The sequence below is a fragment of the Ascaphus truei genome, assembly GCF_040206685.1.
Source record: "Ascaphus truei isolate aAscTru1 chromosome 2 unlocalized genomic scaffold, aAscTru1.hap1 SUPER_2_unloc_3, whole genome shotgun sequence".
NCBI lineage: Eukaryota > Metazoa > Chordata > Amphibia > Anura > Ascaphidae > Ascaphus > Ascaphus truei.
The window spans coordinates 45,208-60,673 of record NW_027453817.1 but is presented as its reverse complement, the minus strand read 5'-3'; the positions used below and the strand labels follow the sequence as shown (position 1 = coordinate 60,673).

At 52.3% G+C, this 15,466-nt stretch overlaps 1 protein-coding gene across 3 annotated transcripts in view; it reads right to left on the bottom strand.

Annotated features, from left to right (window-relative positions):
- Positions 1 to 14,922, bottom strand: part of LOC142473273 (voltage-gated inwardly rectifying potassium channel KCNH2-like) — a 427,634-nt gene extending 412,712 nt beyond the window's left edge. For 2 of the 3 annotated variants that reach the window (XM_075580478.1, XM_075580480.1), the window contains exon 1: positions 12,318 to 14,920. In XM_075580478.1, coding sequence (XP_075436593.1) covers positions 12,318 to 12,393 — 76 coding nt within the window. In that variant the 5' untranslated portion in view covers positions 12,394 to 14,920. Of the gene's footprint in view, positions 1 to 12,317 lie in introns of all 3 variants that reach the window. The other variant, XM_075580479.1, reaches the window with a different exon arrangement.
- Between the last annotated feature and the right edge of the window lie 544 nt (positions 14,923 to 15,466).

The window sequence follows — 15,466 nt, the reverse complement described above, 5'->3', positions numbered from 1 at the left end:
TGTATTAGAGAAGCCCTGTGCCCCATACCTGTGTATTAGAGAAGCCCTGTGCCCCATACCTGTGTATTAGAGAAGCCCCCTGCCCCATACCTGTGTATTAGAGAAGCCCCCTGCCCCATACCTGTGTATTAGAGAAGCCCTGTGCCCCATACCTGTGTATTAGAGAAGCCCTGTGCCCCATACCTGTGTATTAGAGAAGCCCTGTGCCCCATACCTGTGTATTAGAGAAGCCCCGTGCCCCATACCTGTGTATTAGAGAAGCCCTGTGCCCCATACTTGTGTATTAGAGAAGCCCCCTGCCCCATACCTGTGTATTAGAGAAGCCCCGTGCCCCATACCTGTGTATTAGAGAAGCCCTGTGCCCCATACCTGTGTATTAGAGAAGCCCCGTGCCCCATACCTGTGTATTAGAGAAGCCCTGTGTCCCATACCTGTGTATTAGAGAAGCCCCGTGCCCCATACCTGTGTATTAGAGAAGCCCCCCTGCCCCATACCTGTGTATTAGAGAAGCCCTGTGCCCCATACCTGTGTATTAGAGAAGCCCTGTGCCCCATACCTGTGTATTAGAGAAGCCCCCTGCCCCATACCTGTGTATTAGAGAAGCCCCTGCCCCATACCTGTGTATTAGAGAAGCCCTGTGCCCCATACCTGTGTATTAGAGAAGCCCTGTGCCCCATACCTGTGTATTAGAGAAGCCCTGTGCCCCATACCTGTGTATTAGAGAAGCCCCCTGCCCCATACCTGTGTATTAGAGAAGTCCTGTGCCCCATACTTGTGTATTAGAGAAGCCCTGTGCCCCATACCTGTGTATTATTGAAGCCCCGTGCCCCATACCTGTGTATTAGAGAAGCCCCGTGCCCCATACCTGTGTATTAGAGAAGCCCCGTGCCCCATACCTGTGTATTAGAGACGCCCCGTGGCTCTGAGTTGGACTATAGAGCTTTGATCCCAGTTAATCTCACAGGATCGTTAGTTACTAAACCCGGAGGGAATTATTACTCCCCAGGAAAGGGAAAGCAGCGGGATTAATACTAACCCAATTACTCAGGGACAGCATTATCCTTACCCAGGGATTCACCCTTTCACTGCCAGAGCAGCAGCCTCTCCCCCACACAGTGTGAGTGCTCACTCATTGTCTGACTCTCACTCATTGCCTGAGTCTCACTCAATGCCCAACTCTCCCTTATTGCCTGTGAGTGCTTACTCATTGTCTGACTCTCACTCATTGCCAGACTCTCACTCAATGCCCAACTCTCCCTTATTGCCTGTGAGTGCTTACTCATTGTCTGACTCTCACTCATTGCCAGACTCTCACTCAATGCCCGACTCTCCCTTATTGCCTGTGAGTGCTTACTCATTGTCTGACTCTCACTCATTGCCTGAGTCTCACTCAATGCCCAACTCTCCCTTATTGCCTGTGAGTGCTTACTCATTGTCTGACTCTCACTCACAACCAGACTCTCACTCAATGCCCGACTCTCCCTTATTACCTGTGAGTGCTTGCTCATTGCCCGAGTCTCCCTCATTGCCCAAGTCTCACTCAATGCCCGACTCTCCCTTATTGCCTGTGAGTGCTTACTCATTATCTGACTCTCACACATTGCCTGAGTCTCACTCAATGCCCAACTCTCCCTTATTGCCTGTGAGTGCTTACTCATTGTCTGACTCTTACTCATTGCCTGAGTCTCACTCAATGCCCGACTCTCCCTTATTGCCTGTGAGTGCTTACTCATTGCCCGAGTCTCCCTCATTGCCCAAGTCTCACTCAATGCCCGACTCTCCCTTATTGCCTGTGAGTGCTTACTCATTGTCTGACTCTCACTCATTGCCTGAGTCTCACTCAATGCCCGACTCTCCCTTATTGCCTGTGAGTGCTTACTCATTGTCTGACTCTCACTCATTGCCTGAGTCTCACTCAATGCCCAACTCTCCCTTATTGCCTGTGAGTGCTTACTCATTGTCTGACTCTCACTCATTGCCAGACTCTCACTCAATGCCCGACTCTCCCTTATTACCTGTGAGTGCTTGCTCATTGCCCGAGTCTCCCTCATTGCCCAAGTCTCACTCAATGCCCGACTCTCCCTTATTGCCTGTGAGTGCTTACTCATTATCTGACTCTCACACATTGCCTGAGTCTCACTCAATGCCCAACTCTCCCTTATTGCCTGTGAGTGCTTACTCATTGTCTGACTCTTACTCATTGCCTGAGTCTCACTCAATGCCCGACTCTCCCTTATTGCCTGTGAGTGCTCACTCATTGCCCGAGTCTCCCTCATTGCCCAAGTCTCACTCAATGCCCGACTCTCCCTTATTGCCTGTGAGTGCTTACTCATTGTCTGACTCTCACTCATTGCCTGAGTCTCACTCAATGCCCGACTCTCCCTTATTGCCTGTGAGTGCTTACTCATTGTCTGACTCTCACTCATTGCCTGAGTCTCACTCAATGCCCGACTCTCCCTTATTGCCTCTGAGTGCTTACTCATTGTCTGACTCTCACTCATTGCCAGACTCTCACTCATTGCATGTGAGTGCTCTCATTGCCAGAGTTACACTCATTGCTTGCATCTCCCTCATTGCCTGTGAGTGCTCCCTCAGAAAGAGAGAGAGAGACGGGTCCGCGCTCAGAGAGAGAGAGACGGGTCCGCGCTCAGAGAGAGAGAGAGACAGGTCCGCGCTCAGAGAGAGACAGGTCCGCGCTCTGAGAGAGGGACGGGTCCGCGCTCAGAGAGAGACGGGTCCGCGCTCAGAGAGAGAGAGACGGGTCCGCGCTCAGAGAGAGAGAGACAGGTCCGCGCTCAGAGAGAGAGAGAGAGAGATGGGTCCGCGCTCAGAGAGAAAGAGACAGGTCCGCGCTCAGAGACAGGCGGGTCTGCGCTCAGAGAGACAGACGAGTCCGCGCTCAGAGAGAGAGAGAGAGAGAGATGGGTCCGCGCTCAGAGAGAGAGACGGGTCCGCACTCAGAGAGACAGGCGGGTCTGCGCTCAGAGAGACAGGCGAGTCCGCGCTCAGAGAGAGACGGGTCTGCGCTCAGAGAGACAGGCGGGTCCGCGCTCAGAGAGACAGGCGGGTCTGCGCTCAGAGAGACAGGCGAGTCCGCGCTCAGAGAGAGAGGCGGGTCCGCGCTCAGAGAGAGAGGCGGGTCCGCGCTCAGAGAGACAGGCGGGTCCGCGCTCAGAGAGACAGGCGGGTCTGCGCTCAGAGAGACAGGCGAGTCCGCGCTCAGAGAGAAAGAGACAGGTCCGCGCTCAGAGAGACAGGCGGGTCCGCGCTCAGAGAGAGAGGCGGGTCCGCGCTCAGAGAGACAGGCGAGTCCGCGCTCAGAGAGAGAGGCGGGTCCGCGCTCAGAGAGAGAGGCGGGTCCGCGCTCAGAGAGACAGGCGAGTCCGCGCTCAGAGAGAGAGGCGGGTCCGCGCTCAGAGAGACAGGCAGGTCCGCGCTCAGAGAGAGAGGCGAGTCCGCACTCAGAGAGAGAGGCGGGTCCGCGCTCAGGGAGACAGGCAGGTCCGCGCTCAGAGAGAGAGGCGAGTCCGCACTCAGAGAGAGAGGCGGGTCCGCGCTCAGAGAGAGAGGCGGGTCCGCGCTCAGAGAGAGAGGCGGGTCCGCGCTCAGAGAGAGAGGCGGGTCCGCGCTCAGAGAGAGAGGCGGGTCCGCGCTCAGAGAGAGAGACGGGTCTGCGCTCAGGGAGACAGACGGGTCCGCGCTCAGAGAGACAGGTGTGTCCGCGCTCAGAGAGAGAGAGACGGGTCTGCGCTCAGAGAGACAGGCGAGTCCGCGCTCAGAGAGAGAGGCGGGTCCGCGCTCAGAGAGACAGGCGGGTCCGCGCTCAGAGAGACAGGCGGGTCCGCGCTCAGAGAGACAGGCGGGTCCGCGCTCAAAGAGACAGGCGGGTCCGCGCTCAGAGAGACAGGCGGGTCCGCGCTCAGAGAGACAGGCGGGTCCGTGGTCAGAGAGACAGGCGGGTCCGCGCTCAGAGAGACAGGCGGGTCCGCGCTCAGAGAGACAGGCGGGTCCGCGCTCAGAGAGACAGGCGGGTCCGCGCTCAGAGAGACAGGCGGGTCCGCGCTCAGAGAGACAGGCGGGTCCGCGCTCAGAGAGACAGGCGGGTCCGTGGTCAGAGAGAGAGAGAGAGAGAGAGACGGGTCCGCGCTCAGAGAGAGAGAGACAGGTCCGCGCTCAGAGAGAGAGAGAGAGATGGGTCCGCGCTCAGAGAGAGAGAGACAGGTCCGCGCTCAGAGAGAGAGACGGGTCCGCACTCAGAGAGAGAGAGAGACGGGTCTGCGCTCAGAGAGAGAGAGAGAGAGACGGGTCCGCGCTCAGAGAGAGAGAGAGACGGGTCCGCGCTCAGAGAGAGAGAGAGACAGGCGGGTCCGCGCTCAGAGACAGACGGGCTCTGCTGGTTGGTACCCGGGGATATGTGAGGGATATAGATCTCACTGCATATCATAGAGCGGGAACATATTATATATTCCTGTGTTTGCTAAGGCAGAGAAACCTGCACTAACACCCAGACATTTCCGCAGCTGGAAGCACTTCGGAACAATCCTCGTTTCTAGGGATTTATCTGAGCCGATTCGCACCTTTATTGTCACACATCGGGATTTGCACACTCAGGCGTGTGTGGAAGGCGTTATTGTTGCACAGTGTCATACTATTGTACCCCTGTAAGAGACGTGTGCAGAGACACGCTAATGGAGACTCTTGGAGTTCCTTTATCCGGGCAAAACATACAAAAACAACAAAATAACAAACCCTAATCCCTATGTAAGGGATAACTTACTTACTTCTCTGCTCTCCTTCTGTCAGCCCAAATGTGAGTTAGGGAATCTCTCTCCTGTTTCCAACAAGAAGCTTTTCTTACAGACTTAATTGGCCAGGTGGAGTCTGGTTAATTGCCTGCTGCACTTAACCAGATCCCTGCTGGATTATAGAGATAGTTTCTTCAACAGAGATAAGTCCCTGTCACCCCCACCCTCCCTGATAGCAGAACCCCCTGTAAAGGTAGTTGTTGCAATTCAGCCAACTGTCATGTAAGCCCCGTTCTTATTCTGGAAAGCATTCATTCCTGTTTTGCCCAGTAACAAGGGTGGGGTGAGATGATGAGGAGCCCAACCACCCCATGAGGACCCAAGGACTACCTCTACAACATCAGAAAGAAACAGGAGGGTGTGTGTGTATGTAAACAAGGGTCCCCAGAACTTTCACTAGAAAAGTTGCCCCAACGCCAGCTTTGGAAGAAGTAAGCACACCACTAAAGAGGACACCTGGGGTGTTCTATGAATGAGGGGTACATGGGAGCCCTGGTGGCGTTACATCCCCAGGCAGAGGTTCTGGGAAAGTGCCTGCAGAGGACTCCAGGATCTCAGAGGTTATAGACATGGATCTATGTACAAGACAAGAGTTATGTAAGCTATGTGTGCCTCCCTGTGGAGATGTATGGACTCCAGGGAAGAGAATGTAAGAATAAAAGCCTGTCCTGTTTGTATAACAGTTCCTGGCGCCCTTTATTACCACCCTGGGAGCTTACACTACCAGCCAGGCGAATGCCAGCACCCTGAGAGCTTACACTTCCAGCCGGGCGAATGCCAGCACCTTGAGAGGTTACACTTCCAGCCGGACGAATGCCAGCACCCTGAGAGCTTACACTTCCAGCCAGGTGAATGCCAGCACCGTGGGAGCTTACACTTCCAGCCGAGCGAATGCCAGCACCCTGAGAGCTTACACTTCCAGCCGAGCGAATGCCAGCACCCTGAGAGGTTACACTTTCAGCCAGGTGAATGCCAGCACTCTGGGAGCTTACACTTCCAGCCAGGTGAATGCCAGCACCCTGAGAGGTTACACTTCCAGCCGAGCGAATGCCAGCACCCTGAGAGGTTACACTTCCAGCCGAGCGAATGCCAGCACCCTGAGAGGTTACACTTCCAGCCGGACGAATGCCAGCACCCTGAGAGCTTACACTTCCAGACGAGCGAATGCCAGCACCCTGAGAGGTTACACTTCCAGCCGGACGAATGCCAGCACCCTGAGAGGTTACACTTCCAGCCGGGCGAATGCCAGCACCCTGAGAGCTTACACTTCCAGCCGAGCGAATGCCAGCACCGTGAGAGGTTACACTACCAGCCGGGTGAATGCCAGCACCCTGAGAGGTTACACTTCCAGCCAAGCGAATGCCAGCACCCTGAGAGGTTACACTACCTCACAAAGAGTTAATCCTCACTGGAATGGCTAATGCAGCTGCTGCCTAATTAATCAGCCTGTCTGAATGAACTGAATGGGGAAGTATTTTAAAAGACACAGGAAGCTGCCAGACAGAGAGACTGTCTTCCCCAGGGAATGGGGGGATAGAAGTGCTCCCCAGCTGCGGGAGCTGGTTAAAGAGGACATGCAGAGGAGGTTCTCTGGGCTTATGGTGGGCCTGAGTTCCCCTAAGAAGAAGGATGACAAAGCTGTGCTGAAACAGTGTTGTCTGCTCCAAAGGACTGACAGATAAGCAAAAACACGTTATTGTTGTATGCAGAGACCGTTACATTGTTGCATATGCAAGGGCATGTTTTGGCTTGGGAACAAGCTTAGGTGGCCATGCAGTTAGTGAGGGCGAAAGCTACGGTGTAGTTAACTTTCCCTAAAGGGAATAGGTGTTTAATTTCTATGATTTTGTTTTCTTAAGGGGACAGTGCACCCGGAGTTTGCTTGTGGCTAATAAACCACTACAGTCTAGTGTCTTACTGACCCTTCCGCGAGGCCATCCTGCCACACCAGACAACTGTTAAAGGGTACAGGAGGACCGAGGTCTCGCTGTATTACCAGCCCAATATATCCTGTGTATACTGTATAGTCAGGTGTATGGGGAGGTGGGCACTGCTGCTGCCCGCATTGTACCCACTGTGTGTATACTGTATAGTCAGATGTAGGGGGAGATGGGCACTGTTGCTGCCCACACTGTACTCGCTGTGTGTATATACTGCACAGTTAGGGGTAGGTGGGCACTGCTGCTGCGAGCGACACTGTGGGGTTATTCTGCGAGCGACACTGTGGGGTTATTCTGCGAGCGGCACTGTGGGGTTATTCTGGGAGCCTCTTCTCTCTAAAAAGAACATGGCAGCACGGCTTAGGTTTGCAAAGTTGCATCTGAACAAACCACAAGACTTCTGGAACAATGTCCTCTGGACAGACGAGACCAAAGTGGAGATGTTTGGCCATAATGAACAGCGTCACTTTTGGCGAAAACCAAACACAGCATATCGGCACAAACAACTCATACCAACTGTCAAGCACGGTGGTGGAAGGGTGATGATTTGGGCTTGTTTTTGCAGCCACAGGAACTGGGAACCTTGCAGTCATTGTGTCGACCATGAACTCGTCTGTATTCCAAAGTATTCTAGAGTCAATGTGAGGCCATCTGTCCAACAGCTAAAGCTTGGCCGAAATTGGATCATGCAACAGGACAATGATCCCAAGCACACCAGCAAATCTACAAAAGAATGGCTGAAAAAGAAAAGAATCAAGGTGTTGCAATAGCCCAGTCAAAGTCCAGACCTCAACCCGATTGACTGGACCTTAAGAGAGCTGGGCATAAACAAATGCCCACAGACCTCAATGAACTGAAGCAACGTTGTAAAGAAGAATGGGCCAAAATTCCTCCACAATGATGTGAGAGACTGATAAAGTCATACAGAAAACGATTACTTCAAGTTATTGCTGCTAACGGTGGTTCTACAAGCTATTGAATCATAAGGTGTACTTAGTTTTTCACACATGGCTTCTCCATTTTGGCTTTATTTTTGTTAAATAAATCATGACATGGTGTAATATGTCATGTGTTGTTGTTCATCTGAGGTTGTATATAACTAATTTTAAGACCTGCTAAGGAACAGATGATTGTTATGTCCTGATATTTAAAACCATGGATTTCAAAGAGGGTGTACTTTCTGTTTCACATGACTGTATCAATAGAAGGGAAGTTTGTTTCCATAATTTGCTTAATTGTCTCCCTGTGGAGCAAAGACACGGAGCAAGAAGGGGAACAAGACACGGTGCAAGAAGGGGGAACAAGACACGGAGCAAGAATGGGAACCAAGACACGGAGCAAGAAGGGGAACCAAGACACGGAGCAAGAAGGGGAACCAAGACACGGAGCAAGAAGGGGAACAAGACACGGTGCAAGAAGGGGGAACAAGACACGGAGCAAGAAGGGGGAACAAGACACGGAGCAAGAATGGGAACCAAGACACGGAGCAAGAAGGGGAACAAGACACGGAGCAAGAAGGGGAACAAGACACGGTGCAAGAAGGGGAACCAAGACACGGAGCAAGAAGGGGAACCAAGACACGGAGCAAGAAGGGGAACCAAGACACGGAGCAAGAAGGGGAACCAAGACACGGAGCAAGAAGGGGAACCAAGACACGGAGCAAGAAGGGGAACCAAGACACGGAGCAAGAAGGGGAACCAGACACGGAGCAAGAAGACAGGTCATTACACTCTGCTCATATTACTCGACCTCTCTGTAGCATTCGACACTGTGGACCACCCTCTTCTCCTTCACATTCTCCATACTCTTGGTATTCGGAATAAAGCTCTATCCTGGATCTCCTCCTACCTCTCCCATCGTACTTTCAGTGTCTCTTTTGCTAACACCTCCTCCTCCTCTATTGATCTCTATGTGGGGGTACCCCAGGGCTCTGTCCTGGGACCCCTTCTCTTTTCTATTTACACACTCTCTCTAGGTGACCTAATCACATCTTTTGGGTTTAAATATCACCTCTATGCTGACAACACACAAATTTAACTTTCAACCCCCGACCTTACACCTGCTGTACAAACCAAAGTTTCTGAATGCCTCTCTGGAATATCATCCTGGATGGCCGTCCGCCGCCTTAAACTCAACATGGCTAAAACAGAGCTCCTCATACTTCCTCCCAAACCTGGCCCTACTACCTCCTTCCACATTACTGTTGGAAGTACCATCATTCACCCAGTAGCCCAAGCTCGCTGCCTAGGGGTTACACTTGATTCCTCTCTCTCATTCTCCTCTCATATTCAAAACGTTTCTAAAACTTGTCGCTTTTTCCTCCGCAATATAACTAAGATACGCCCTTTCCTCTGTTACTCGACTGCTAAAACTCTGACTCGGGCCCTCATTCTCTCCCGTCTTGATTACTGTAACCTCCTGCTGTCCGGCCTTCCTGCCTCTCACCTGTCTCCCCTACAATCTATCCTAAACGCTGCTGCCAGAATCACTCTACCCTTCCCTAAATCTGTCTCCGCATCTCCCCTCCTGAAATCCCTCTCCTGGCTTCCTATCAAATCACGCATCTCACACTCCATTCTTCTCCTCACTTTTAAAGCTTTACACTCTTCTGCCCCTCCTTACATCTCAGCCCTAATTTCTCGCTATGCACCATCCCGACTCTAGCGTTCTTCTCAAGGATGTCTTCTTTCTACCCCCTTTTTATCTAAAGCTCTCTCCCGCCTTAAACCTTTCTCACTTTCTGCCCCACACCTCTGGAATGCCCTTCCCCTCAATACCCGACTAGCACCCTCTCTATCCACCTTTAAGACCCACCTTAAGACACATCTGCTTAAAGAAGCATATGAATAGCACTGGATAATCATGGACACATGATACATAAAGCTTGGCCCCCTGCAGACGCACTTACTAGAATTCCCTCCTACTGTCTCTGTACATTCTCCCTACCTGCCAATTAGATTGTAAGCTCCTCGGAGCAGGGACTCCTCTTTCTTAATTTTACTTTTATGTCTGAAGCACTTATTCCCATGATATGTTATTTATATTATTTGTTATTTATATGATATGTATTACCACTGTGAAGCGCTATGTACATTTATGGCGCTATATAAATAAAGACATACAATACAATACAATACAACAAGACACGGAGCAAGAAGGGGAACAAGACATGGAGTAAGAAGGGGAACAAGACACGGAGTAAGAAGGGGAACCAAGACACGGAGCAAAAAGGGGAACCAAGACACGGAGCAAGAAGGGGAACAAGACACGGAGTAAGAAGGGGAACAAGACACGGAGCAAGAAGGGGAACCAAGACACGGAGCAAGAAGGGGAACCAAGACACGGAGCAAGAAGGGGAACTAAGACACGGAGCAAGAAGGGGAACCAAGACACGGAGCAAGAAGGGGAACCAAGACACGGAGCAAGAAGGGGAACCAAGACACGGAGCAAGAAGGGGAACAAAGACACGGAGCAAGAAGGGGAACCAAGACACTGAGCAAGAAGGGGAACCAAGACACGGAGCAAGAAGGGGAACCAAGACACGGAGCAAGAAGGGGAACCAGGGACACGTAGCAAGAAGGGGAACCAGGGACACGGAGCAAGAAGGGGAACCAAGACACGGAGCAAGAAGGGGAACCAAGACACGGAGTAATAAGGGGAACCAAGACACGGAGCAAGAAGGGGAACCAAGACACGGAGCAAGAAGGGGAACCAAGACACAGAGCAAGAAGGGGAACCAAGACACGGAGCAAGAAGGGGAACCAAGATACAGAGCAAGAAGGGGAACAAGACACGGAGCAAGAAACCAAGACACGGAGAAAGAAGGGGAACAAGACACGGAGCAAGAAGGGGAACAAGACACGGAGCAAGAAGGGGAACAAGACACGGAGCAAGAAGGGGAACCAAGACACGGAGCAAGAAGGGGAACAAGACACTGAGCAAGAAGGGGAACCAAGACACGGAGCAAGAAGGTTAACCAAGACACGGAGCATGAAGGGGAACAAGACACGGAGCAAGAAGGGGAACCAAGACACGGAGCAAGAAGGGGAACCAAGACACGGAGCAAGAAGGGGAACCAAGACACGGAGCAAGAAGGGGAACCAAGACACGGAGCAAGAAGGGGAACCAAGACACGGAGCAAGAAGGGGAACCAAGATACGGAGCAAGAAGGGGAACCAAGATACGGAGCAAGAAGGGGAACCAGGGACATGGAGCAAGAAGGGGAACCAGGGACACGGAGCAAGAAGGGGAACAAGATACGGAGCAAGAAGGGGAACAAGACACGGAGCAAGAAGGGGAACATGACACGGAGCAAGAAGGGGAACAAGACACGGAGCAAGAAGGGGAACAAGACACGGAGCAAGAATGGGAACAAGACACGGAGCAAGAAGGGGAACCAAGACATGGAGCAAGAAGGGGAACCAGGGACACGGAGCAAGAAGGGGAACAAGACATGGCATAAGATGTGGAGTAAAGACCTTGAGACACTGACACAAGTAAAATGACTCCACTTGTGCTAATTACTCCGAGCGCAAAACTCCGGCGAGCGTAAAGGGCCCCGCTCTATCTGCTATGCAGCCACTTTCCCAGCGCCGGGGAATAACCCTGCTCCATTCAATAAAATGGGACTCAAATATTGTTCAGCATACAGATAACAGCTTCAAAGCATGAGAGAGACGGGGGTAATCATCAAACTGTGAGAGTGCCAATCAGGACATTGTCGCACAGAAACCCCCACTGATTTAAATTATAGTTTCCCTACAATATCTATCACTGATCAGAGCATATGCCCCAGAGAGAGTTGATCGAGAGACAGAGGTAGGGAGAGCTAGGAACTCAGAGAGACAGATACCAAGCTGGGGAAGAGAGACACCCAGAGAGACGGAGACACACAGAGAGACGGAGACACACAGAGAGACGGAGAGACACGGAAAACCGAGGCAGATAAACAGCGTGGACAGAGACATAGAAAGTGACATTTCTGACTCACCAAGAGAATAGTGACGCAGCGGTGAGACGGGGAGAGATAACTGAGCCAGGGGACGGGGACGCGTGGGGGTGTTACTCCACTGTCAGGGGGACGTGCGGGGGTCAGCAGTGAGGGGGCTTTCTCCACTGCCAGGTGGTCAGCAGTAAGGGGTCTTACTCCACTGCCAGGGGGTCAGCAGTGAGAGGTCTTACTCTACTGTCAGGGGGACGTGCAGGGTTCTTGCTCCACTGTCAGGGGGGTCAGCAGTGGGGGGTCTTGCTCCACTGTCGGGGGGGTCAGGAGTGGGGGGTCTTGCTCCACTGTCAGGGGGGTCAGTAGTGGGGGGTCTTGCTCCACTGTCAGGGGGGTCAGCAGTGAGGGGTCTTGCTCCACTGTCAGGGGGGTCAGCAGTGAGGGGGTGTTGCTCCACTGTCAGGGCGGTCAACAGTGAGGGGGTCTTGCTCCATTGTCAGGGCGGTCAGCAGTGAGGGGGTCTTGCTCCATTGTCAGAGGTGATGCAAAGCACTGCTGATCCCCCTATCTGTGGAGAGGGAAAAGCATAGAGACTAGTCAGGAGCAGCATTATCTGTGAGTGCCACTTACTTTGCCCCTCGAACTTGCGTATGATGGTGTCCAGGAAGGTATTCTGAGGGGCCACGTGTCCTCTTCGGACCGGCATCCTTATCCCATGGGCACGACCCCTTCACCAGCCCCCAACTTTCAGTACCAATCCAAACTCTTGCCACATGAAGCCACTGCTCAAGGGGGCTATGTCCCACCCCTAGACCACCAACCAATGGAATATGGCCACCCCCTGAGCGGACTGTGAGATGGTCAGAACCAGCACGGTCAGTAAAGTTGGGGTCATAAAAGTTCCATGGGCCACAGACATCCAATAAACTGGCAACGTCAGGATAGGGCGGGTGGGCAAAAAAATTCCTTCCCCTGACAAGAAGGAGCAATGTAACGAGGTCCGGTGAGGTCCAGGTGGTGATAGAACGTGCGAGGACCAAAGGATCAGGAGCTATGGGATCAGGAGACAAGAGCGGCACCCAATGAAATCTTCAACAGGATCATGGTGATGGACAGATGTCCTCCTGCTACCCAATGCCCAATGTCTTCTCATTGATGGCTCTGAGGCTGCTAGGGCGGGTCCTTCACGCCTGATGGTTGTGGGATGGGAGAGGGGTAATATAGGTAAGGAAAGAAGGGTCTGTAGGGTGTTCCAGGGGTGAGCGATCCTACCCGTCTTCTCAGACACATGCACCTGCTATTCTGCCTCCCTGCACCTGTATTCAAATGAGCCCCTGTCTGTGACTGCTCCACCAGCCTTCTGCCTCTCTCCCTCTTCCTGTGTTTCCTCTACACGTAAACCAAACCTCGCTGTCACACGTGTGCAGAGACGCCGCCTGTTAACTCTTTGAGGTCCCACTGCTGTGCGTTAAGCTGCCCTCGGACGTCAGCCTGAGACAGGGGTAAATTTAGTCTGCGATTGGGGACATATGGAGTATTAAGGGGCAGAGGGCAGCACCTCATCCCAAACATGAACGGGACGGACCCCTTACTCGCCTGTGTGTGCGGTGTGGCAAACCCCCAGATATTTAGTCCTGGGTTCTCCAGTAGGTGTTAGAGGTGGGGATGTCCCATTAACTCCTCACATAGCAACATGTATCCTTAGGCGTGTGGTCAGTGCCTTGCACTAGCCTACAAACAAGATGAAATCCCCTGTATGGTGTACCTAGCACTCCGATAACACAACACTCTGTATAAAGCTTATAAACTACCCCGATAACACAACACTCTGTATAAATCTTATAAACTACCCCGATAACACAACACTCTGTATAAAGCTTATATACTACTCCGATAACACAACACTCTGTATAAAGCTTATATACTACTCCGATAACACAACACTCTGTATAAAGCTTATAAACTACCCCGATAACACAACACTCTGTATAAAGCTTATATACTACTCCGATAACACAACACTCTGTATAAAGCTTATATACTACTCCGATAACACAACACTCTGTATAAAGCTTATATACTACTCCGATAACACAACACTCTGTATACAGCGTACTGTATATACACTGCATTCACCAGTGAGATATTAAGACAATGAAGCTAATATTCATTGTGTAATACTAGTAATATACAGCGTCTTATTAGGAGACTACAGTGTATCACAGAACTGTGTGTATACCACAGGGATAAATACAAAGAACACTATATAATGTACTCTATCTAAATATTAGGAAAATACATGTACAATCTTAATATACAGTGTGGATGCTGCTGAACGATTCAGAAAATTCAGTATATAATGCCACAAATAGGCAGTGTTTATAATGCACACAGACTATCTAATCGGCCGTGCCATGCAGTGTGTAACCATGCGGATAAACATTGTATATATGACTGACACACAACACCCGGGAGTCTGAGAGCTGCAGCAGTATCACTGAACTTCCACATCACACTGGAAGACGTGTGTCCCCCACGGACATCTCGTTTAATTACACAGAGAGGTCCCTACCGTGCTCCCCCCCCCCCATACCCAGGAGGCCCGTCCTGGCGTTACCTGGCAGCGAGGAAGAGAAGGGAGAAGCACGGGGAGGGGGGGAAAGAGGCCACCTTTTGGGTTTGGTTTCGCAGCCGGTTTAGGACGTGTGTCGTCTTTATAACATATCCCCCACAAGTCGTCCTATAACAATCCGTGGGGAAGGAGCGTCCCCCCCCCCTCCCTCCCCGCTTCCTCAGCTCCTGGGGATGTCGTGGATAAATATGAGCCCTTCAGTTGGACAACCCCAAATGGCAGAACCAATGAAGCTATCCCGTGGCCTTAGGCGCCACCAGCGCTGTTATCCCATGATCCTCTGCTCTGGAAGGCGGGAATCGGTGGCGAGCGTGGAGGGGAGGGAGGTTAGACCCTTGGATCTGGGAGACAGATCTGGCTCCTTCTGGAAGATCCTGTATCGCTCCTCCCCATCACCTGCTCCTTCCAGGCTCCACACGGATGCAGGTTCCCAGGGTCCCGTCCGCGTCCCCTTTTGTCTGTCACACACAGGGGAGGAGGACGCGTGCACTCTAGGTTTTCCCTCTCCTAAAAGGATGGCAGAGAGCCTGGGCCGTCTCCTGTAGGAGGCATCCCCTTATTAGGAGAGGAGGCAGAGGGGGATGCTGTGGAAGACGGATGGTGTTTTTTGCCTGGTATCGCCTGCTTGTGCTGCTGCTCCTCCTCTCCCTGTCCCCCCCTCTCTCACACGGGGAATCCCAGCTGCGAAGCATCAGAGGCTGCAGGCTCCTGTGTTGTGAGGGGTGGGGGGTGGGGGGGGGGGCACAGGTCTGTGTATGGGGAGGGGGAGGGAAGAGATAAGGAGGCGTCACTGACTAATACATGGAACATCCAAGGGGAATATTTATCAGCACTTGAAAAGCACTAAGCAGTGTCAGGCCAAGAGACAGGCAGTGTCAGGCCAAGAGACAGGCAGGCCAAGAGACAGGCAGTGTCAGGCCAAGAGACAGGCAGGCCAAGAGACAGGCAGTGTCAGGCCAAGAGACAGGCAGGCCAAGAGACAGGCAGGCCAAGAGACAGACAGGCCAAGAGACAGGCAGGCCAAGAGACAGGCAGGCCAAGAGACAGGCAGTGTCAGGCCAAGAGACAGGCAGGCCAAGAGACAGGCAGTGTCAGGCCAAGAGACAGGCAGGCCAAGAGACAGGCAGGCCAAGAGACAGACAGGCCA